The 25,493-nt window shown below is 40.5% G+C and overlaps 1 protein-coding gene across 2 annotated transcripts in view; it reads left to right on the forward strand.

The window, feature by feature from the left end:
- Positions 1–25,493, forward strand: part of shank3a (SH3 and multiple ankyrin repeat domains 3a) — a 161,361-nt gene that overhangs the window by 130,915 nt on the left and 4,953 nt on the right. The window contains exons 15-24 of one of the 2 annotated variants that reach the window (XM_072385676.1): positions 6,356–6,431; positions 8,810–8,892; positions 10,041–10,165; positions 10,521–10,656; positions 15,004–15,084; positions 15,263–15,286; positions 15,698–15,825; positions 16,105–16,210; positions 16,626–17,152; positions 17,270–19,437. In XM_072385676.1, the coding sequence (XP_072241777.1) occupies positions 6,356–6,431; positions 8,810–8,892; positions 10,041–10,165; positions 10,521–10,656; positions 15,004–15,084; positions 15,263–15,286; positions 15,698–15,825; positions 16,105–16,210; positions 16,626–17,152; positions 17,270–19,437 (3,454 nt within the window). The remainder of the gene's footprint in view (positions 1–6,355; positions 6,432–8,809; positions 8,893–10,040; positions 10,166–10,520; positions 10,657–15,003; positions 15,085–15,262; positions 15,287–15,697; positions 15,826–16,104; positions 16,211–16,625; positions 17,153–17,269; positions 19,438–25,493) is intronic. The other variant, XM_072385677.1, reaches the window with a different exon arrangement.

Here is a 25,493-nt window from a genome sequence, read left to right on the forward strand (position 1 = left end):
ATATAGCTTTATATGTTAATCTCTCACACTTGATGGCTCTGATGAACTCCTCTCTTTTAGTGCTTGCATTATTGAATTATGCCTCCTATTCTGTTTTATAAAAAGCTTGTCTCCTTAACAGACCATTAGTATTTGCAATGTCATTGCCTTAGTCGCGCTTCGATCAAAGTGCCTTGGTCGACCGTGACGACTTATACTAAAAAGAGGGTATTAAGTTTATGCCCTCACTCCCTTTCTTTTTCTCCTTACTTGTTACTTAGTTTGTCTCTAGGTGTATAAGGCTCAAAACTTAAATGAGCTCACTAGCAAGATGAGCCTGCTCATATCCTGTGACATATCCTGTTGGATCTGCATAAATAAGCATTGTCCTCAGTAGTAAAAAAGTGAGAGCACTGTGGCATTACTAAGAGGCAACATAAGGAGGAGGTTAAGCAGATGCTCAGGTTTAGTTTTGTCAGTGGTTATAAAATCAGGATTTTGTTGGAACAGAGCAACAGTATGGAAATGCTTTAATAATTGACATGTTGTCATAATGGGCTGATTTTCAATCACAATTTCTGATATGTTTAGCCATCTGAAAAAAAAGAGAAAAATATGTGTATGAGAACAGCTTTATTGAGAATTCTGCAGAATAATATTTACACTTAGACTTTACTGAGTGCCTACATGCAGGATAATGGATTCAGTTCCCAACTGTGTTATCTGGGTGTGTTTGTATAGCTTTGAGAAGCTCGATTTCAATTTTGGTTGGACTAAAATGGTTGCATCCATTTTTTAAGTCTGGTTTTGGTCATACTAACACAGTAATTTGATATTTCTAATGTCATGTCCTTAGTGTAGTAGTACATTTGAAACCGCAGAGCTCTATGCCATCATTGTGGGTTCTAAATTATGAATCATCCAACAAACAGTAGTGATTAAGTCCAATACAATGAAATTCAACTCTTGAAGCTAAAGATAGTCGAAAAAAAAAAAAAGCTAGCATAGACGCCCTAATGAATGGGTTGGAATGACCTGGACATGCATGCAGTGGAACTGTGAATAAAAAGAGCTGTATATAAAGGGAGGCTAACTGGATTTGAATTTTCTTTTATAAAATGTAAAGGATTATAACTATAAAATTTATATGGCAAGTCTAGTTCTTTCACTGATTTATTTGGAAGTCACTAATCAGGACTATTTATGTGACCTGTGTATCAGTGTTGTCAACCGTTGCCTTCTCTCCCCTAGTTTAAATCCATTTCAATATAATATATGACCACCACCCCCCCACCCTTCCGCTCTTATGTTCTTTCTCTGCTTTTTCATTCTAATCTTCTTTTTTGACATCTTCTATAGTTAATTAAAATAATCTATACAATTTGTAGAAAATAAGTCTTCTTTGATGCTGAATACTGTCCTTAGAAATCCTTAGAAATCCAACTACTATACATGGTTTACTTGAATTCCCTCTGTGTACAGAACAGATAAAGAACTAGTCTTTTGTACAGAGTTTCTTTTCCTTCAGTGTTCTTTCTATCTAATTTCATCCAACATTGAACAAAATGAGGACACTTTTCTATTTAAGACTCACTCATGAGGGTTAGGGGAAAAGAAAGTTACAGAATAAGAAATATAAGATACTGGTCTATCTTGTGCACTTTTGTGGAGGTGGGGAAGCTTTGCATCCACCTGCACACCTCAGCAGCTCCCAGTTAGATCTTTGTAACGACTGGCACATTGTATGACAGCACAAAAGAGAAATAAAAGATTGTTCTGTCTTCCTACTCCACTGCACCCCACCCACCCCCACCCCCTCCTTGTAAGCAGTGTGACTCTTAGGAAGTTCCACTTGAGAGTCCAGTATTGTTCTGATTAATTTAAACAGTGTTTTAGTATTCAAGGTGTACAGAGCCCTCTGGGTTTACTATACCCTGTATGTAGTCTTCCATCCACTGGGTTAAGAAGGTTAACACACCCAATACAAACAAGGAGGCAGACAGAGTGCAAAATAAAAGAAAAGAGGGGGTGTGTGGGTGGGTAGAAGGATAGAATTAAAAGTCAATGAGGCTCACTTGATAAGTGTGTGTTTGTGTTAGTGTTTGTGGATGTTTGTGTGCAACTCTTATCAGTGGTAAAACAGCATAGGTTAATTCTCATTCAGCAGGGTTCACTGTGTGTCCATGTTGGTTTGTGTTTTCATTCATCTGTGTGTGTGTGTGTGTGTGATTGGTTCTTGTGTCCTTCAGACAAGGACAGTGAAAGAGTTACAATCTGTCCAGAATGGAGAGGCATGATAGGCTGAAAAAAAGGTGCAGGCAGCAGAACTCTCAGAAATGTAGCCTGTTAACAGAGTAATAGAAAGCGTGGCGTTTAACTTGACATGCTAATAACACACTTTATCAGAAGTGAGAATCAACAAACAAGTTATTCTCACATTTTCATGGTTGAATTATTGCTCATAACACAGAAAGAAAACCTTTAAATTAGTGCCACGTTAAATCCATGAAAAACCTCTGCCGTCTGTGAATTTCTGGGTACAAACACAAAAGAGACTTGGCACAAATCTAGAAAAGGATAAAAGCAAAAGATTAAGAAACGTGATAACACAGTTCTCTTCCTGCTGCTCTCCTTTTTTCTTCTCTGTTCCACGACAGTCCCACTTAAAATACAGAGACCTGTGCACAGACTTTGTAAATATGAAAATTTAAATGGAGATTGGCATCATCTGGATTAAATCTTTGTCCTCCCAGTTGAACATCCCCTGCTTAACCCACTCATCGTCCATTATCTCCATTTAGTCAGAGTTTAGATGCTCCTTATACCATGTATGATTATCTGATCTGAGAAGACCTGTTATTGGCCAAAGTCTCAAGTTCCATTTTCAAAAGCCTGAAAAGAGAATTTGTAGATTTAGTCAGGTTTTCTGTCACCACATTTACCTCGCAATCTTCAGAAAAAAAGGTCACTATAGATTTTTTTTTTGCCCAGTGGTGTTTGCAATTTAGTTGACGCATATAAGGGTTGACCCACATGCCATGCACTTACAATTTCATTTTATTCACATTGTCAATGTGAAGTTTTAAACCCTTTGAACTCTGTTACTGTTGCTCTCTCCTGTTACTCTGTTATTTTTTTAATCAGTCATTAAGAATCAGTACTGAAAGGAGCCAAAAGGAGCTTTGGTTCATGTGCCTGTTTGAATCTTGTTGGATTGTAAGCACTGATAAATGACCTGTGGTGTGTATTATATATCACCTCTTTGAGGTTGAGCACTATTTAACATTATGCTCCCATCCACACGTTTCTTTACGTCCTAAATCTCATGAGACTGCATTCCGTTTTCTTTCAAGTGTATTTAGGATTGGCTGTATAGGTAATGTAGGTAATGCTTGAGTTAATCATCAGATCATATTGCATCATGTTTGCAAGCCCTGGTCTTCTCTGTCTTCACAACAAAACACTTTAACTGACAAAAGTAAAAGCAGTGCTTCTGTTTTATTCCTCTTTAAACCAGTTAAAAAAGTTTTTTTAAACCAGTTAATAGTTAACAGTAACCAAGTAGGCCAACCTGTCCAGATATACACCACCTTATTGAACAGTGAACTGGCATGCTGTGTAGTCTTCTAAGCAGGTGCTGTAATAGTACTCCTGCAGTGCTGAATGTTCGACATAGAGTCGAAAATCTCAATACTCCAATGAGGCATCTTCCCTTTCTTTACTCATTCTTCATTGAGTTTGCTCTTTGCAAATGAGGCTTCCACCACTCATACACTTGTTGCAAGAGTTTCTTCAAGGGAAGACCAACAAAATGGCAGGTGTTTCAAAAGGAACATATAAAAACTGTAATGAGCTTCAATAAGAGAGACAGAAATGGGGGGCAGCTCCTAAGAAGAAAATCATATCTTTCTTTTCTTGACATCTCTCATATTCATGTCTTTTACACAGCTCTAAAGAAATTTTCCCATTTTTTTCCACATTCTGTATATTTTTCTGTGAACTGTAGTAAATTGCTTTGATGAAAATGCCATTCACTTTAGACTTTTCGTACTTATCAACTTGCATGCTGAGGCCACCCCCAATGCACACTCTGCAATTGTACTTCAGATTGTTTTCAGAGGAAATTACCTTTGCCCCATCCTCTCTTTCTTTTCTCTAAATTCTATTATATTACTCTGCGTTTTTGTTAGCTTTTATCAATAATGTCCCAAGAGTTTGAATTAAAAGAGGACCTATATAGTTAACCTGGACTTAAACAACAAAACTTAGCCTTAAACGTATTGAATGTATTTCTTTAATATGAAAAAAGTGTGTATACTTTTGTTTAGTCTACACGGGATAATAGCGGTTATAATAGTTATCACTTTACAGTAAATGTCCTTTGTCATGTCTCTTCTTTCCTGTATTTGTGTGTGTGTGTGTGTGATGGATGGAAGTAAAGTTGAGGTTATCTGTGCTATCAGAACCCTGCTTTTAGATGCTCCAGGGCTGCACAAAATACATGACAGCTGTGATGAATGAGCCACATTTTACGCTTTTAGACTGCATCTGATATCACAGGGTGCACACATACACACATGTATTATACGTACACAAATGCATGCACCACACACACTACGGTCAGTCTATACATTTACTCACACAAACTTTCCATATACACCAACGTTTATGGCCTTTTTTACATGAATAACGCTGAATGAACATGATCAAATTTGTGTGTAGAAGTTTGAGAAGGTGATATTTGGCTGAGAAAGTTCTCCATGAGAGAGCAGCATTCCTTCATTACCACTTCCTTTTTGTCCGTGCTAACAAAATGTCACATCTTTCCTCCTAAGACTGGACACAAAGTAATCTTCTAACCCATACATAATACCATCCAGCTCTTTGGTGACCTTTCTTTCCCCCTTACCTCCAGTAATTTATCCTAATCACTTAAAATTAAGAGTTACATTTTTTGGGTTTAGTGATTTTTTTTTCATTGTCATCATCCATGTTCAGTTTCTTCAAGCTTTAAACTTTAACTACTGATTGTATTAAAGTAGTAATTATACAGTTAATTGATTTGACCTGGAAATTACTTTAGAGACCGTATACACACATTACTCAGCTTATCCATTGTACTGCAGTCTTGAGTACAATGTTAATGTTGCTCAGTTTGTGTCTTGTGTTGGAACCTCTTACTGGCTCGTCTTCTCTCACCTCATTTCAGTATCTGCTCATGTCCGCTTCATTTATGGAATATGGTGAAAGCTAAATGGATTTCTGCCAGATTTGCCCATGTTCATGACAGATGCATACATGACAGATGTTCTTTTCCCCTGTAAACTTTAGTAGCAGTACTAGGCTGGCCTATTCAATTGAATATTCAATATTCAATTCAATTCTCACATAAGTGAGAGGAAACCAATATAAAGGGAACATGTGACAAAGTTTTTAAGGCAGTTTTGTGGCAACATGCTGTGAGTCTCACATCACCACCATCCATGCGATGGTCCTCCTCTCACAGCCTCTTCCAATTAAGTGTTTCTGTGTCACCTCAAAAGGTCACGAGGTGCTTAGTCAGCAGATTGCCGTTTAGTGGAGGTGCAGCGTGTATTATTAGAGTGGGGGGAGAGCATCGATCTTTATCAGCACTTACATAAGATAAATCCTCACACTAACTGAAACCATGCACACATACTGTACCTAAACGCACATTATATTAATTGAGATCCAGTTCTAATATTCCCCCACTTTAGAGGAAATACTGAGGCAAATTATGCAATTATTTTACAGATTCAAAAGCAAAAAAATTGCCATGGAACAATTATAGGTCTGGTAGGTTATGATAAATGAAGCATGCTAATGATAATTACTTCTCTGTGGTAGCTTAATTCCTCTTTCTGCTCATTTAATTAGATTAATGCTGACATTTTTATGCTAAACTTGATAGAAGCTCAAACAGAAGTAGTCTTGACATTTGGGGTATTTTGTTAATTAGTTTAAACAGCAACAAAACTAAATGCATTTTTAAAAACAAAAAAAAAATTACCCGTTTACTTCTCAAAACATGCCTAAGTTATGCATTCTTGGGACATGTTAGCTGACATTGCTTTCAAGCATCTGGTCTCTTGTGTTAAAGTTCTAGTCTGTTAACAATTCTGTGAATATAAGACATTGTGGCAGGTAAATTAAAACCAGCATTTTTACAAGCTGAGTTGATGACATTCGCATTAAAAAACTTTTAATTTTCCACCCACTGTAAAACCAGTTGTTCCCTTTTAGACTTGCCTCCAGTACTTGAAGTCAACTTACAAAAAAATGAAGGATTCTATGGAAAATTTGGGGGTTCTTTGTTTGTCATATTATTTTAAAATGTATTTGATTTGTTTTACAGAGACTCGGGAGGACCGCAATAAGAGACTGTTCAGACACTACACTGTGGGATCTTATGACAACTTCACCTCATACAGGTACGGCTTGTGTCTCCATGCTTCAGCATTGTGCAGGCCACGTGTGGTCGTGTCTACTGTGCTGCACAGACTCTGATGATCGTGTCACAGATCACTTCTTTGCCATGTCTGCGTTAATAAAGTCCATGTGAAAAGGTGAAAAAGTGCAGTGAAGCTGCTGCCATCTAAAGGAATGAAGCAGTCAGTGTACTCAGCTCTGACTCTAAAATACAAAGCAAATTATAAAACCAATCTTAGTTTTTGTCTGTATGCATGTGTGCAAACAGATGTTTGATATACGCTCTCCATGCATGTGTTGGGAAGAAATTTAAGTGGCTTTCACCAGAATCTCTTTTATAGGCTTGTTTAAGCCTCTAAGTTTTAACTCTCTGTGCTGGTACTGTATGATTTCTTGTTCACGTCTAAAGATAACATTTATTGAGTAAAGAGCATGAATATTGCCTCTCTTCTAAATCAAGTATGTTGGCAGGAAATGGAGTTGCAAGCTGTTTGATGTTATGTAATAATGCAAATTTCCACTTTAAAGCTACACTTTTCAGTTTGAAACACAGTTTCCACCATCTCTATCTCAACCTTGCTTAAATTGCCCACCTCTTAGATTTGTCTTTTTTTTCCCTTTTTTTCTTTTCCACATTACCATAACCCTGTTTCCAGAGTTCCACCCTGCATTACTAACACTTAGTCTACATAAAGGCATATTGTCCATATTTTCTTTCAAGTGAGTTCTTTTTGTATTCAGATGTAGATTAGGAAAGAACTGCTGTTGAAATGGACTCCACGCTATGATATGAGCGCTGCTTAAAATCAGCAGATTCTACCTACAAACTTAGATCCGGGGGGGGTGATAAGTCTGAATAAACTATCACAAGCACATGTCAGCACGAGGCCCACGTTGGACAGAGACTTATGTTGTGCAGTTACTCAGATCTGAGCTGCAGTTTGTGGAATATTAGAATCACAAATGTCAGAGGGCAGGTTTATTTTTGAGAAAACACAAAAATATGTAGTCTTACATCAGTGTTTTTTTAGATATGTAGGTGGATTCTGAACAAGGAGAGTGAGGACAGTGCATTAATGCAGCATTTAGGGGCATAGAGCGATAAGGAAAGTGAAAGGATATATGATAAAAGGGTTTCAAGGGTTTGCACAAACAGTTACTTAGTGATGTTTAACCAACACAATTTTCTGTGCTTGATAATGAATACAAAAATGGATGAATAGTTTTTATGAAGCCAAACTTTTAACCTCCTGCAGAAAGGTTGGTCACAGGTCTTTTGGCTCCATCAGCAGGAGCTCTCTATTCTCTTGATAAGTCTGAGTGAGTAGAGTGTATGTGACTGAACTAATGACACTGCAGCTACCATCCAGGTTAAACGCCACCGCTCAATATCTACCTAAAAAGTTGTGGCTTTTGTAAATGCATTCAGGATGTAAACTGGCAGCAGCCCTTTCAGTCTAAGTACGTTGTGAAGAGCATAGAATATATGAAGACATGCTGCAATTTATGTTGGTGTTTATGCACACTAGATTCAGGAAAATGACTCCTTTATACATCTTTCAGGCTCATCAAAGAGTTTATTTTATTATTCTGCATTAGACATGAACCAAATGATGTTTCCCCCTAATTTAATTTTACCTCCCATGTGGCAGTTCCCATCTATTTGGTTTGATGAGAGGGGCTGGTATTGAGAATAGCTTTGCACTAATATTTGCTTTGCCCCTCACAACCACAGTTCCAACCTTGCCTTTGGCTTAGAGGCTTTTTAAAAATACATGCTTAAAAGAACTGCCCTAAAAAGTGCACAAAGCACCTCAGGTTAACACCACCAACCACCCCTGAACACTCAGAAAAATCAGACAATGATGACCTGCTTCACTTACTTTTGCGCCCTATTTTCTCTGTCATTAGTCAGAGCACAACATTGCTTCTGAGTCGTCTCTGTCGGCTTCTCTCGCAAAATCCCTCAACACACTTCTCAGCTGAAGTCTCATCTGAGGGATAAGCCAGAAGATTGATTCACTCTCAGGGTTTTTCCCAATGATACTTCAGTCATGAGGATCACTTTCCCCTGCTCATTTTCTCTCACACTCACTCTTGTTCCTTCTTGCAGTACCTGTTTATGTCTTCTCAAAATACTTGTAAAACTCATGGGAATCCTGAGCTGTAGTGCCTTGTTTGGCTTTTAACATGATTTTGAAAATAAACACAGGTGTGTATGTTCATGCGTGTTTATGTGTGTACGCACCACCACCACCTCCCACTTTTTAACCCCCAATCGACGACCCTCTTTGCTCCGCTGCCCTCACTCCCCTCTCTTTGTCTGTGCGAGGATGGTGTTGGACTCTTACCTGCTGTTCCTCTGCTCTTTCCTCACCAGTGACTACATCATAGAGGAGAAGAATGCTGTTTTACAGAAGAAAGAAAATGAGGGGTTTGGTTTTGTCCTGCGGGGAGCCAAAGGTGAGCAATATGCCCACAGATGCACACCATTGCCAAAACATTCACATTCACTACTTCTTTGTTTTCGATATGCTTGTCCTGAACTCACAAGTAGAGAGATGGTCTGAGTCACTGAGTTCAGCTCAGTCATTATTGTGACTGAGTCAACAAGGCAACCAGCTTTGATCAACACTCAGCTTATTTACTCAGATGCACTCAGGCGTCTGTGTGTGTGTGTGTGTATATGTGAGAGCCCATGTACCCCCTCTGGTGGCGTCATCCTTGGCTGAGCTGTCAGCTAGCTGTCCCATCTGTTCCTCGCACATGGTGTTGAGCATTAGTATAGACACACTCCTCTCTCCCCTTTCTATTCCTCAAATTTGTGCTTAGCCTGTCACTGTTTTTGTTCCTCTCTGGTCTCCTCCACCCCTTTCACGTCCTTGCTGTCCATTATCCTCTCCAAAAACTGTCATACCTTCCGCTTTTTAACCAAAATCGCCTTTCAACTCATTTCCATCAACACAAATTCATTTTACTCATGCACGTGCCAGCTCCCTGCTCGGGCTGGTTACCATGGAAACCCGTCTCAGGCAGCTTGCCGGGAGTCTGAGTGTGCTTTACTGCTCCATCACTCACTACCATGAATCTTGGCTCACCTCACTCTCTTTCTCCGTCGTTCTTTTACTCCCCAGCACCCTTAAACACAGACACACTGCAGTTCACTTAATGGTCCTCTGAGAGCTCTCATGTGTCAGTGATTTAGTTGGAATTGCTCCAAGATTAAATGGAGTTTCTGATGCCACACTCACTTAACAAAATATACTTGTGGACTGAATGGTTACGTGTACATTTTTTAGATATATATCTTAGCTTTGTAAAAGAAAGTTTATGCAACAGTAATATTGTTTAGGTACAACATGCAAAAAACAGTATATCCACTCAATACTATCAGTGTTCCTGCCTAATATACCTGGACATCTTTAGTCAAGATGTACAACTGAACAACAGCTTTGAAGATTTAACCAAAGAAGTTTAAACAGTAAGCATTTTCAGAGTGTTCGTTGCAGATCTCTTTGATGATCTCAATTACTGTTTTACTGCGTAAAAATCAGTTACAGATCTTGCTTTGCTGTTCTGGGTATGTGTAAAAACTCAGTGTTTCTTCTCAGCTGAGACTCCCATCGAAGAGTTCACCCCCACCCCAGCGTTCCCTGCCCTGCAGTATTTGGAGTCTGTGGACGTGGAGGGAGTGGCCTGGAGGGCTGGTCTTAGGACTGGGGACTTTCTTATTGAGGTAATGAAGGACAGCTCCTCTCTCATGTCATCATTTGTAACAATCTCACTGTTGAACAAGAGGATGATATCCATGAATGCAAAAGTAAAGCAGCTGTAGAGCTTTGCTGCATTTACTGTACGTACAGTAGTTCTTCATGGTCTTGTTGAAATTTGTATTTGCAGCTAAAACAGACATAACAGAACTTTCACTATTCATGGGGAAATATTTTATAAAGATTGTTACGATTTGCAAAAATAATCTTTGAGGGTGAAATTTTTGATCACGTGAACTAACCGGAATTTGCTGCACAATTAAAAGAAGCAAGGCTTGCACTTGTCTTGGTTCTCTTGGTAACTTGATGTATCGTGTCCAGGTAAACGGCGTGAACGTTGTGAAGGTGGGCCATAAGCAGGTGGTGTCCTTGATCCGACAAGGGGGCAACAGACTATTGATGAAGGTCGTTTCTGTCACACGCAAACCTGAGTCTGAAGAAGTCGTTCGTAAGAAAGGTAAAGACAGGAGGAATAGATTTAGCAACTTTTTGCCCTCCCTTTTTAAGATAATTAAATGTCTGAAAGAATATACTTCAGATGTAAAATAAATATTTTCATGCTTGTATTAAATGAAATGTTAAGACACATATACACAAATATACATTCAAGTGTAATTTTTCAAGACTTTTCAACTTACTAAATAATTCAAATCGAACATGTTGCTCTAATTACTGTAATTAATTATTATTAAATCACACAAGTTATTTTAAATTCCTTTGAGGACCTCTGAATGTTATAATGTAGGGATACATATAATTAGATGAGAAACATGCGTGTTTTTGTTATCTTAGCATTTTCTGCCACTTTACCCTGCAGTAATTTTTTTGTAGTTTCCATGTCAACCACAGTTTGCCATTACTCAGCTCCCACATGGTTCTGGCACAATGACCTGCTTACACTACAGTTGTGTTTTTTTGTTTGTTTGTGTGTGTGTGTGTGTGTGTGTGTGTGTGTGTGTGTGTGTGTGTGTGTGCGCATATGCGCATGTGTATACCCATGTTTAAATGCATGGTAGAGGGTGGTGTGTGCGCCTCTTTTCTGATTATGGAGATACGGAGACACTGATAAATGAGTTTGACCCAGATTCACTGGGACAGTACTCTATCAACTAAATCCTGCCACTCAGTGCTTTGTGGTCTCTCTTAATCTCTCGGTCTGTCACGCTTCCAGTAGTGATCATAGACTCTACGCAAAGAGGCCCATTGAGGCCCTCTGTGTGAGTTTCTTTCACACAATCCAAAGTCACACATTAGGTTAACCGGCGATTTTAAATTAACTGTGGGTGTTAAAGTGTATTGTGTTTAAGCCCTGTGATGGACTGCTGGCCTCTCTGGGCTGTGGCCCTCCTCTCACCTAGAGACAGGTGGGATAGGCTTCAGTTCCTGCAGCCCTGAACAAGATGAAGTGGAATAGATAATGGATGGACAGTGTTGTGCGTGACCACATTCAAATTAGTGTGTTCATGAGTGGAGTTCATGTTTCCTGTGAATTTTGAACAGACTGTGGCAGTTATTAACAGTCTACAAAAGGTGAATGCAGCTCTCGATAGCGACATTGAATAACATTCTTGTCGAGTAAGAATGTGTTATGCTGCATTGTGCACACTGTGCAGTGATTTACGCACCATGCCACTGCATTAGGACAATTACAGCCATGTATTTATCTTACAAATAGTTCCAAATGTCTAGTTATAGTCACGTAAAACTATGCAGCAACACTCCCACAGCAGACAGCATGACAGAAACTGACAAAAATAGTGTACCAAAATATAGGGAGGTTTGATAAGCTGAAAAGAAGTTAGAAAAGAGTGAGGCCTGCTAGCTGAATGTGAAGGATGTCAGACAGCTGCCAGTCTGTTTTCTTAGTTTCTGTTAAGTGTATGACATGTTGTTGTTGTTAGGTGATTTGAAGTTGCATTTTTCTTCACCCTTTGCTGAAGTTACCTTGTGTTGGGGTGATATTAATTGCAAGGTTGAAGTGTTTTTCACTGGGCCAGTGCTGGCTAATATGCTCTCATCAATGTGTGAAAATGAACAAATAAAAGCTAAACAGTAACAACTTTCTTTTAAACAACATTTGGATTTTGAGTATCTTGATGGTTATTGATAAAATAGTTGATTGCAGAGATGTGCATGCATGTGCATGGATTTTTTTGGGGAGCGGCATTGCACTTTTTTTCAAGTAAACTCAGCAACTCTGAACAATGTCTGGACAGCATCATGTGGATATTGTTTGGACTTTGTTTGGTCATTTGCACATGTGATAAACAAGAGATGATTGTGGCACCTGATGGGAATACACATTGAAAATTATGAATGAGGTTACCTCACATATATCACATATATTTATACAAACCTGCAAGATTTAAATAAAGAGTACAATGCAATAGGATGTCTCTAAACTGACACCTTGACTCCATCCAAGCAGAAAAGAGTAAGATGCAGCAAATGTCATCTGCACCCAGTTTAATTAAATTCTTCTTAATTTTAGTCTTCAAAACAAAAAATCTTAGGGTTCTTATAGAAACAAAGTATTTCACTTTAAGCAAGCACTTGGCAAAACATGCTTGCTGTTTTTTTTTTGCAGTTTTACCCACTGTAGACAACATGATCTCAATCAGACATGACCTGAATGTTGTGGCAGGGAACTGGCAGGATCAGGAAGTCCCCCCACTGTCCATCTCAACCAAGGAAAGCATCAGATTCCAACAGATTTTAACAGCAAACGTTCTTGCTGTGAGGCGAAAGTGCAAATCACCACACCACCCTCCATTGAGGAGTCTGCTTTAGTCGAAATTTTATCTTTCCTTGCTGTCAACCCCTACTCTCACCCACAATGTCACCATATCACAGTTATTGGTTCGACATTAGATATCATCTATGTTGCAGACGTACAAGACTATTAATATCATAAAACAAGCTTGAGACTTATTTTAGTCTTTGTCGGCAGACCAACTTCAGTTTTATAACTGAAGTAATGAAACATTTTGAGAAAACATTTTTTCACTCTTTGGTGGAGAAAGGTCAATACCCCTTTCATTTTTGTGTGTTTGATAAGCCAGTTTGTTAATCATAAAGACTGGAAACAGGAGCATGGAAACATCCCAACTCCATTTAAACATGACATTAACTACATATATATACCTCTAAACTCTCTAACTTATTAAAAATGTCGGCTTGGTTTTTAAGAAGGTTTTGTGTCAGACAATGTTGCAGCTGACCAGACACCAGAAGTACTGGGTGTTATAGAAATGTAATATAAGCTTGATTGTAAAATATAATTTTATCACAACCATGCCAAATGTTGCCCCCGTTTCCACTTTGTTGCCTCTAAAGTGTGCTAAACACCATCTGCTGCCACTCAGCTCCTCTTCTGGGACGAATTCTGCACATTGTGCTTCACTTTTCCACAAATGCACAAACACATGCTGACACTCACAGACTTGCAAGCAAACACATATTCTCTGCACCATGCGTGGCCTCACTACTGCCACCGTTGCCATGGTGACTACACTGCATGTTTGAATTAAGCATTACATTACAGCAACACTCTCTCTCCATCTGAGCCTGTCTCTGTTTCTCTCTCTTTCTCCATCCTCCTCCATCTCTTCTGCTCCCTGCTTCTGTACCACAATGTGCAGGCTGGTGAGGAAATGAAGATGTTTGATATGGACAGTACCCAGGATGGCGTATGTACACCAGATGTGCAGCTGCTGACGACAGCATGATAGTTATGGTCTAGTAAGGCATTGGGGCATCTGGAGGATTTGGAGAGCTATCGCTCTACAGTGGTGCATCGAGTGTTAGCTGGTCGATCTCAGACAGAGTGAGCTGATCTAATTCGGTTGAGGAGTATTGTTAGAAAAATTCGCTTGGTTTTAGCATTTAGAGACAGCTGCTGACTGTGGCTTTATGATCACTGTCTGCATGACTTTATGCTGTTACTGCTGATATTTTGAAATACATCACTGCATTATTTGCAGTTTATTTTAAAGGGGTTTTTTTTAAGCCTATAACTTTGCATTTTGTTTTGGAATCCAACATTTGCTAGACATGATTTACTGCTTTGACTGGGACGGTAACAGCCCAGTTGCCTTGTGTGTGCTGAAGGATTGGAAGGCTCCCAGGAGCTTTGGTAATGTAAAGTCTGCAGCGCATCATTTTCCTTAGCTGTTAAATTTACTGTCATCTCTTCGTCTGTCGGCCCACATGTCATTATGTCCGCCCTCAAGGAGTTTTCTCTGTGAGAGGATATGCTTGTGTATGTGCACCGAAGTGTTGTTTTGCATTTCTGTCTGATGCACATCCACTAAATTTCAGACAGGCAGTATATTAACAGTAAGATGGATGAGTGTCTCCTGCTCTTTTCCACACACTTTTTACTCACTCTACTTATCGGGGCGGACAAATTATGTTATTCTGTTTAATGGAAGGATTCAGAAAGCTAGGGATGCTACGAGAAGACTTAACCTGTCATTTACTATCAATGGTCTCCTCAACAGAGGAATATTCTTGCAGCACAAAGATTACAAAACTACTAGTTTTGAAGACAGACTGACAAATTAATAAGTCATCAAGGCAAACAGAGAAAAAAAAAACATGAAGAAGTTGAGCTCCAACCGTGGCCTGAACAAGGTCCTGGCTAAGTGTGACGCATCCAGTTCATCCGAATTTGACCAAATCAAAGCAGTGAAGAAGGGATGGGCTGGCCGTCTGGGGGATGCCAAGAGGGCACTGAGTCGCAGAGCCAAAGGATTTTCATCCCCCTCAACTTCATCCTCAACACCATGCCTTGTCTCCACAGCTCCCCCACCACCTAAGAGAGCTCCCAGTACCACCCTGACACTTCGCTCCAAGTCCATGACCGCTGAGTTAGAGGAACTGGGTGAGTGCCAGAAAAATTGGCGTGTAAACTCAACACTCTCAACTTCCCTCTCTGTCATGATTCTGCTTTCGCTTTATCATTAAAACTCAATGTATCTTCTAACTTTTAGAGTAGTCATTGTGTTGGCTTGCTCTTGTCCTTTTCTCTCCTTTGCTGACTCTATCTTTTTCCCACCAAGCTTCTGCTCGAAGGAGAAGAGGAGGTGAGTCTGAGGCAAGAAATTAACACTTCTCTGAGCGTTATAATGATGATTTATCACAGATGTGTCAGAATCAGCAGTGTTGATTACAAGGGTAGAGCAGAAAAGGGGACCACTTGAAAAACAAGGACTCTACTTTTCAACTTCTGTTTTTCCCTTTCTGTTTGTCTCTCTTAACTCTTGGGACCCACTGGGAGCCACCAAGAAAATAAAACAGAAATGTATTGAGACAGTTTAGCCATTTTAGCCACAACACCACAAAAGACAAAGGAAGATTTTACACTATAGTGTAGAGCTACATTTTAGAGATGCCTTTACATTGTTTCTTGTGACATCCATATGAGCAATGATGACACAACATTTCTATGATCTTATGTTTTAGTATTTAGTTCTGGCTCATTTCTTCCTTAACAGAGAGACTAGATGAGATGTTGGCATCGCAGGAATCTATGTTGCGTTCTCAGCCCTCAGAGGCAGATTACAGAGCAGCCACTGTCAAACAACGCCCTACCAGCAGGAGAATAACACCAGCAGAGATCAGTGTGAGTGCTCCTACACACACAGCATACTGTCAGCAGCACTTTGCATCCTGCCGGCATACCTACAGACACCATTTGACATTCAACATACTCTAAAACACATGGCTAACACGACATGCAGCCCTGCACACATTTACACATTTAAAGCTTTATGCTAGTTTCTATTTCAACTTTACAGCAACAGATTTTACTCTACATTAACTTTTTGGAACTATACTGATGATTCTTTAGAAATGTTTTAAAGTCATTTATTACACAGTTAATTCTGTTTTTGTCCTGTAGTCACTGTTTGAGAGACAAGGAATGACTCTACATGGAGGGCTACATCCTGGAATTGAGAGAGGTCACATACCCCTACCGAAGGGTATGTCCCGGACAAAGTCTTTTGGTAAGAAAATTGCTTATGCTTTAATGTGTATACATTGCATTAAATGTTAAAAATTGTTTACCCTGAAAACTGGATATTCTGAGGAAAAGACTTGGAGAGCAACTTTACAGATTGTTTCAAAAGTAAATAAACATACACTGTTACTCAATCATATTATCAAATGTTTTTTATTAAAATAGGTACACTCTTAGTCGTAAAGTAAAGTAAATATTGAACTAATTGAACAAACACAGATTAAATCATGTCTCATTAGAATACTATGTGATTTATTTTAGAGACACCTATTACATTCCTAAATGTAGATTTATGAATGGATGTATCCCAGTATATTTTTCATGCACCTGATAGTTGGTATAAAATAGCCCTTCCTTACTAGCTCACTCAAAAAGGTGATCTCTTCACTTCTTCTCATCAGGTGCAACAGAGGAGGATCGGTTATCTGCCCTTGCAGGCGAGCATAGATTTCCCCGCAGTTCCTCTATGACAGACAGCCTCCGAGAACACTCACAGCCTCATCCTATCCCTCCGCCTCCTCAAACGGCACCTCCTCCTCCTCCTTACTATTTGGACACTGGTCCTCCCCCAGCTTTCTGCCCTCCCCCTCCCCCATCTAGGACCCAGAGTCAGGGCCATGAACCTGGAGGACGTTCCAGCTTTAAGCCATCCTCCTTGGACCTGCCTTATGAGGCCGCTCAACGCCAGGCCACACACATTGAGAGACAGAAGAAAGCCCGCTCAATGATCATCCTGCAGGACTCCTCCCATCTACCTGTAGAACCTACAGAAATTCCCCGTCCCTCCGCTGCTACTCCACCTGAGCGGATTAAAAGGAAGGGTAGGGTTATTGACAACCCTTACGCAAATGTGGGTCAGTTTAGTATTGGACTGTACACACCCACTAAGCCTCAAAGGAAGAAAAGTCCCCTGGTGAAACAGCTACAGGTAGGTTGCACGTTGGTGACAGTTTTTGATTTTCCTTTTCATCTTCTTCTTGTTTTCTACTCTCATGCAGAAAATTCTCTGACCTCAAACATGCGTTGCTTTGTCTGTCTACTGTAGGTAGAAGATGCACAAGAAAAAGCTAGTTTAGCCTTAGCTGCTGCCCACTCACGAGAGAGCTCACCCTCAGGACGACACCCACTCACCCATGGGCTCACACACACCAGTCGTGCAGACTACTACCAACAGCAGCTGATGGCTGAGCGTATTCGTGCCCAAGGTGAGATGATGTTTCAGGGTAAGGGCCCCTTTGCAGCTGCAATTGCTGGAGCAGTGAAAGATCGTGAGCGACGCTTAGAAGAACGGAGGAAATCCACTGTCTTCCTTTCTGTTGGGACCATGGAGGGGACGTCTACAACTAGCCCTGATGCCCCATCGCTGACTCAGTCTCACTCTATTGATGAAAGGTTGCTGACCCGAGAGTTGGGACAGCTGCCTCCCCCTGCCTTGGCTCTGAGCCCCTCACCTACTGGGACCACTTTTATCCATCCACTTACAGGAAAGCCTCTGGATCCAAATTCACCACTGGCTCTTGCGCTGGCCGCAAGGGAGAGAGCACTAACCTCCCAGAGTCAGTCCCCAACTAGCAGCCCAGAGCCTCGGACTAAACAAGAGCGAGTAGGCCATGGTGTGATATTCGCTGGCACTCAGACCAAAGAGTCTCCACATGGAGATGGGGCAACTACATCTCCCCCTTTTTCACCTAAAAGCGCAAAGGCAGCAGGGTTTGGAATAAGATCCTCCCCAACATCTATTTTAGCTCCTCAGCCCACCAAACCTCAATGGGCTACATCAACATCACCTATATCATTCCGCCAAGAGATGGAAGCTAGAATAGAGGAAAGGAAGGAGGAAAAGAGACTAGAGGATAAAAAAAGTATGTTGATTAGTATTGTGGATACATCACAGCAGAAGACGGCAGGGCTAGTTATGGTCCATGCGACCAGTAATGGCCAGGCTGTTGGGATGGGTTCAGAACTTGAACAGACACCTGTGCCTGAATCCTTAGAGCCCAGTAAATCACAGAGCCCACTGACTAAATCCCCCAGTCCCACTATGGCCAAGCCCCAGGCCCAGTCCCAGGCCCAGCCCCAGGCCCAGCCCCAGGCCCAACCCCAGGTCCAACCCCAGGCCCAGCCCCAGGTTCTGCCTCAAACTCAGCGTTCTGCCAGTCCTGCACAAGAGAAGAGTCTGGCTCAGGGAAGCTCAGAGGAGGATGTGGATCCCTACACAGTCACCCTGCCCCCTGCCATGTTATCCTCCAGTGATGAGGAAACAAGAGAGGAGCTACGAAAGATTGGATTTGTTCCCCCACCAGATGAGTTTGCAAATGGGCTGCTGGCACAGGTACAGTGTACACCAGTGTCCGCTGCTAAACCCTCCATCTCTCCTGCCACCCCAACAACATCAACACCCCAAACTCCCTCAACCCCAACAACCCCAACTGTGACACCCACCCAGCCTCAGCCCCCCCAGCCCCCACCTCCACTCACTGCGACAGCTGTCTCAGGGAAGCCCTCCGACCCTTTGGAGCCCCCACCGGTGGGCGAGTCTGGCTCCGCAGCTGACTCAGGCGTGGAGGAGGCTGACACACGCAGTTCCAGCGAGAGAGAGCGAGACCACCATCTCGAGACCACCAGCACCGTCTCTACAGTTTCCAGCATGTCTACATTGTCTTCAGAAAGCGGCGAGCCTGCTGACACACACACCACGCACACCTCCTATGCCGACGGGCAGACTTTTGTGCTCGACAAGCCGCCAGTGCCTCCTAAGCCCCGTCTCAAGTCCCAGATAGGAGGCAGTAAAGGGCCCGTCACATTCAGGGACCCTCTACTGAAGCAGAGCTCTGACAGCGAGCTGTTATCACAGCAACAGGCTGCTGCCCTGGCTGCTGCTGCAGCTGGAGGAACTGGGCTCCCCGCAGGTGGTTCTGCCTCAGTGACTGGTCTAGCCCCCACCAAGCCACGCTACCTCTTCCAGCGGAGGTCCAAGCTGTGGGGGGACCCAGTAGAGCCCCGAGGGCCAGGGGTGGGGTTAGGTATCGGGAGTTTGGGCAATCTTGGTGGACTGGGACTCGGGCTTGGTGCAGATGAAGGTGCAAAACCATCTGTTATGGGAGAGCTCAGTTCACGTCTACAGCAGCTAAATAAAGACACTAGGTCACTGGGTGAGGAGCCACTGGGAGCATCACTTGATCCGGGTAGGAAGTCACCTGTGGCAGGTGCCAGGTAAGAGAATATCTATCAAAGATTTTCTGCAAAACTGCATTTAAAACTGAGTGAAAGAAACAAGGATAATAGTGATAATATCAGGTTTCATTCTTATGTTTTACTTATGGCAGAAGGCAAAAAAAATGCAGTGCCCACCCTCAGTGAGGAAGCATATAAATTGATTGAGGTTATTAATCAAGTTGTTAAGTTATTAGACTCTCTAATTGTAATCTTTTCCCATTTATCAGCACATAATATTACTCCTTGTTTACACCACTTTCTACTGTGAAACTTCCTGCTGTATTTCTGTTGGGTATGACATTCTTGTATTACTGTAATTTACTGTGATTTTTATATAAAAATCCAAGGGCACTAGAAATGTTGGCATTTGATTCCATGACAATATTTTTTAAACAATATCGAGTTAATATTGATATACCCATCGATGTCAACGTCATAAATATGACAGAGGTTTGACATAAAGAAGTTTGACACAAAGCAACTGCAGAGTCATTTGAAGCATCTGAGGCACTGTGAAGATCTGGCACCAGCATGCAACTTGGGTGACGGATCACAAGTGGACACTGCAAAAAATAGGTGTAAATATAGGTGCAAAAAACTAATTGTCTTGCTAAGGGGCCTTGTGACAGATGTTAGAAGCCAGGGTGTGCATGTTTCTGATTTCCACACAGAGGGCTGTACTATATTTCTTTTAACCTGGCCAGATAACATGCTGAACACACAAGTTATGTTAGTTTCTATTTAAAGTTTTGAAATAAGTCATCAGAAACAGCTTCCAAAAGACCAGGCAAAGTACAAGTGTCATGGTAAGGTTGACAATGAAAAGGCTTATTTAGCTTCCTTGCTTTTTGGCTCTTCTAGCCTAGATAGCAGCCATTTAGAGAAGCATGAGACACGTATAAAATGGCACTGTTTTTTGTTTCCTTACATAAGAGAACTAAAAGGCAAATCTTTATGGGTTTGATGAAGCAAAACTGCTAAAGAAATAGGCCTACTCTCAAAGTAGTGTAGTAACTGTCAGGCTAAAATAAGCTTGTTAATAGTATATAGCTACATTGACCTACCTTACCAAAAGTCCGCCCCTGACGAGTAGTACGAGGCCTAAATAGCTTTGATAAGATTCTAACATTGTGTTTGCTGCTAGTGCAAAATTATACCATTTTAGTATTTTGCCGACCATGTTGTATTTAAGTGGTATATCAAAATTGCAATCCTGATACTAATTACTCATATAGGCTGAGGAAAATCCAGCTGCTGGCAAAAGTTGAAAACGAATGTTCTTCCATTTAAGTTTAGGTCATTTTATTAATTCATTTTTTTAGCACAGAGAAATTGTCAATCATGTCTTTTCAAATAAAGAATTTTCTTTCATTAGAATAGCCTCTAAATTGTTATTTTTGCCCTGTTCTTAGTATCGATAGCAGCATATTATTCCATATGAGTAGCAGACTCGAGGAAATGCTTACATTTTGTATTTTCTTTGCTTCGTAAATCTATATATTCTTCTGAAGGGCTTAGGTGTTGTGGGTTTTTTTACTGAAGAAGAAGTGAAGTATTTCTACATCTGAATATTTGTTTTATTAGCACATTTTGAGATGTACTGTACTTACATAAATGACTTAAGTGGCCTGAACCCCTTGCAAATTCTTAATTCAGAGAATGGGCTGTTAAGGGACAAATTCCCAGGCCTTTTATTTTCTTTTATTTAGTGAGTTAGTTTTTGTTTCGGTCTGCCCCTGCCCAGAGCTCTCCACTTGTGATTGGATCACCCAGGGTGCATAAAATACCAGGTCTGAACAGCCTCTGAGGCACAGTGGTGTTTTTGTCTGTTGTTTTGGGGGTTTTCTTTTTACAAACCATACCTGAAAATACAATGAATTCCTCTATATTTCTGCAGATGTGATGACACCGAAGAAAATAAACCTTACGGTTATAGACCCTAGGGTAAACCGAACTTTTATTTTTTTATTTGCTTTTTTTCATAACAAGCCTACGAACTCAGCCCACTGAAATATAACAACCCTTTTATACCTTTCCTCTAATGTGTTTTCCTTTGAATATAATTTGTTACCTTGTTTGCATCATCAGATTCCTTCAGTGTTAAGAGCAGGACTGATAGTACTATGCTTTGAAGAAATTATTAGTTTCTAGAGATACTGTAGTTATATCATTCATTGCTCCGGTCTAAGTCAAAAGTACTTCTTGTTTCCATAGTTACAGCCATACTCCCTGGCCTCCTGACAAATGCTTTTCATTGTTAACAGTAGACAATAAGAGTCCAAAATTTCAAATTGAGCAGCTTACTTTTACATGCATATACGTGTGTGTGTGTGTGTTTGTGTGTGTGTGTGTGTATAACAGATTAACTACTGGTGCAAACAAGGTAACATGAAATACTTTCCTCATATCTTACACTCTGTCATGTTTCAGCTCTAACCTGTAACTGAGCTCGTATCTTCCTCCCTGCGTTTCCCTTAGTCGTTGTTCAAATAATACACAATACATCCTCAGATCCACAGCCCTTTGCAGTCAACACTGATTTGAACTTGAAAAGAACAGGAACAACAGTTTTCTTCTCATCACCATCCTACATTGAAGTAATCAGTGATGACACCAAATATTTAAGGATGTATTTTAAGACGTATTTGAACATGACTGAACTATAATGGTGTGTCATGTTAAAACAATCCTCCCATGAACTTTGAATTTCCAGCCTTGTTAATGACTAAAGTACAAAACAAAACTCTGACTGTCAAAGTCCACAGTGTCAAATGAAGTAATTGTCAAATAAATGGTGGGATCTTCTCTTTTAATCTTCTTTATATTTGCTTTTGGTGTGCAACAGCCTGTTTTAGCCCAGTGGTGTGCTTATGGCTTGGCAGATTGGACGTTAACACCTGATTATTTAAGGATAATTCTTGTTTTAGATTTAGAAGATGTCATAAGCCTTTCAGCCCTCACATCAGCAAGAGGGGTGTGACATTTTCGTGTTTCTATCCACTTTTCAAAAGTTACACAGCAAACAGTCTTTGTAGAAGTAATCAGCATAGCTGTACTAGTTTTTGCTGATTTAATGTAGCATTGGTGTTAGAAATATTTTGCGGCTGTTCTCCTAGACATGAATGGTTTGGTGTTTGCAAATGTTTTCTGCTGCTCCTTTAGTTTAGTTGGTCATTTGTTAACACAATGCTTTGGGTTCAAAGCTCAGTGATTCCAATTAATTCCATTAATTCACAAATAAAAAACTACCTGTCATCCATATACAGTAGCTGTGACCCATCAGGATAGACACACAACACCTTGTTGTTCGTATGTCTTATTGTTTCTAGGATCCAGAAGATCCAATGCCAACATCCCACTGTCAGAAACAACAAGGCACACTCAGGGGTGCAGTATCAATACCTGGACAGGTCACTGCTACATGGATGGCAGGTGTTTTTTTTATTTTTGTCTTGTAGTTTTTTACAATGGGATGTTGGTATTCAGTCTTCTGGGTCCTCTGGGTTTCGGTGGGACCCTGAGGATTCGGCTTGTTATTGTGCATTGTATCAGTGCCTGATCTGTTTTGGGGCCTGAGGGGTTCTCTGGAGCTGGGGCCCAATGTCTTGTTGGGTAAAGGCCCCTACTGTAAGTCGGAGTTCTGTTGTGGTGGTGGAGAGGTGTTTGGTTTGCAACTGCATTAAGTGACTCCTGTAAAGTAGCATCCGTATTAATTTCAGGATCATGTATCTCAGCAGATTGTTGTATTGTAACAAAATCTTCAATGTTATTCACTTCACCTGTCAGTGGTTTTAATGTTGTGGCTGACAGGAACGATGACAGGAATAATATATGAGTAGGTGAAATATAACCATCAGTCATTGATTTTTACCACAATATCCACTGTGGATAGGAAAGGTTAACATGATATTTCAAACACAACAAATCATACAACAACCAATTCTTTTGGGCTTACCTTCCCACTATCTCCATCCTGACAGTTAATTCCTTTGGCTGTGACAAAGTTTATCATGCACACCATTATTCCTCTCTCTGCCTCTCTGCATCTGCATTTTGTTACTCGTCACCTACTGGAGCATTTCATGTACAGCGTAGGCATCCCAGCACTCTTAGTTATAATGTTCTTGCATCATGTATTCCATCCACTTTATCCCCCTTCAAAAACTCCACTGCTGTATTTTGTCTCTCTTGTGTCCACCACTGTATATGATGGCTGTTGGTAGTTTATAAAATGTGGCTCTCATTTAGTTTTGTTTGTTTTCCTTGGTTTTCTATTCTTTGTTGTTTATGTAAACTGCATAACTTTGTTTTGTTTTCCAGTGTTTGTGTTGAAGATGGCCATGATCCCTGACTCTTACTTAGTGTACATTATATGTTCCTTAAACCTTGATGAAGCAGAACACAATTTCTATTTCTTGAAGACAGACTATATACATGCATTAATCCATTGTACACCAAGTTGTACAGCACATACATATGCTAATATTTTCATGTATGCGCAAGTATAGAAATTCTTTAGTTGCTCTAAAATATAGGAACAAAAGCAACTCCAAAAGTCAAGAGACATGCGCCCTCCTTTTATTTGGTTCTTTATGAGTTTGTTTTTCTTTGTGCAGTGTTTTATATGTGAATAGTGTGCTCATTTCTCTCTCATGTAGCCCACTGATCAGACCTTCCCGTGCTGAAGCCTTCTCTGCTGTCTTTGTCATGCTAAACATCAGCAACATAAGCTCACAAATGCACACACACACAAATACATATATATACACACACACACATAAAGTATGTCCTAGAAAGCAGAGCAGGCTGAAGCAGATACAAAGTCTGGTTGGCAGGCTGCGTCTCATGGAGTGATGCTAACATTCTCTCCCATTGCTCTCTCTCTGCTCACCTTGCATGCTCCGCCCTGCTGCTCTGATCTGATTGGTCTAGAACTGACTGTGCGCCCAGGAGGGCAGGACGACTGTGTAAGTGCGCATGGAGCTCATCTCATATCTGTTGGCTCCGTGCAGTCTGATCATTTTTTTTTTCCAGTCTGTGTGCTGCTTAGCTACTTTTGTTTCTTTATACTCTTTAGTTTAGATACCATCCATTTCAACACACAAGCGATAATGGGTAACTCTTGCTAACATGCATGACTAAAACAGACACTTGTGCTGTAACTCTTTGTCACATTTAGATCCAACTTCCCTCATTCTGCTTCTTTTCATCACAGTAGACAAAAGTTTCGTGTTGGCCTTAATCTCTAATGCATTCCTCGTTTGAACCACCCTTCCTTCCATTATATCAGTAGTATACTCACCTCCAAGACACAATTTATGCCTCTACTATTTTCTCAAACAATGTGCGGGTGTGTAAATGTGGAAAAAAAATCATTTATTGGTGGCATGAAAGAAACTGGAGTGATGAGTCATGCTGAGCATCAGAAAGAATGTCACTTTTGTTAATACTGTTGTTTTTCCTCAGGCTACAATTGATAAAATTGGGTTGGTTGGTGACTGTTGTTCCCACTATGGTTATCATACTGCACTTAATTGAGTCTGAGCAGCGCCTCCAACAAGCATTTATCCGATTAAATTAGGACAAAGAGAAACAGTACCCATATTGGAACAGGTTAAAGATTTAAAAGATGTCATCTGTTTTCATCATGCGTCGTAATCCTTGACAAAACAGTAAATATTTTCAGTATTTGATTTTTCTTTTATTAGGAGAGATGCTAAAAAGTAAATATAAAGTATTACTTTTGGATCAGTTTTCTGTGTCTGAATGCATGTATGAGTGTGTGAGAGTGTGTGTGTGCACAGGTGTAATTTTGTATGTTTACTTGAATTCAATGCCCTAAGTTTAGTTGGTTTTTTTTGGCACGTGCATTTGTTGGTCACAGAGAAGCAGTTTAATGAGGCAGACTTAACAGGAAGTAACTTATTCATAACTTCTTCATGAGGCAAATATACAAATAAATCAATTATTGTTCAGTGTACTAAATAATCTCTTAAAGTCTTCAGTGTCATCAGTATTTTCTGCTTTCTGTTTTTATCTTCTCGGAATGAGCA

The sequence above is a fragment of the Leuresthes tenuis genome, unplaced genomic scaffold (assembly GCF_036924035.1).
Source record: "Leuresthes tenuis unplaced genomic scaffold, fLeuTen1.0.hap1 SCAF_5, whole genome shotgun sequence".
Lineage (NCBI taxonomy): Eukaryota > Metazoa > Chordata > Actinopteri > Atheriniformes > Atherinopsidae > Leuresthes > Leuresthes tenuis.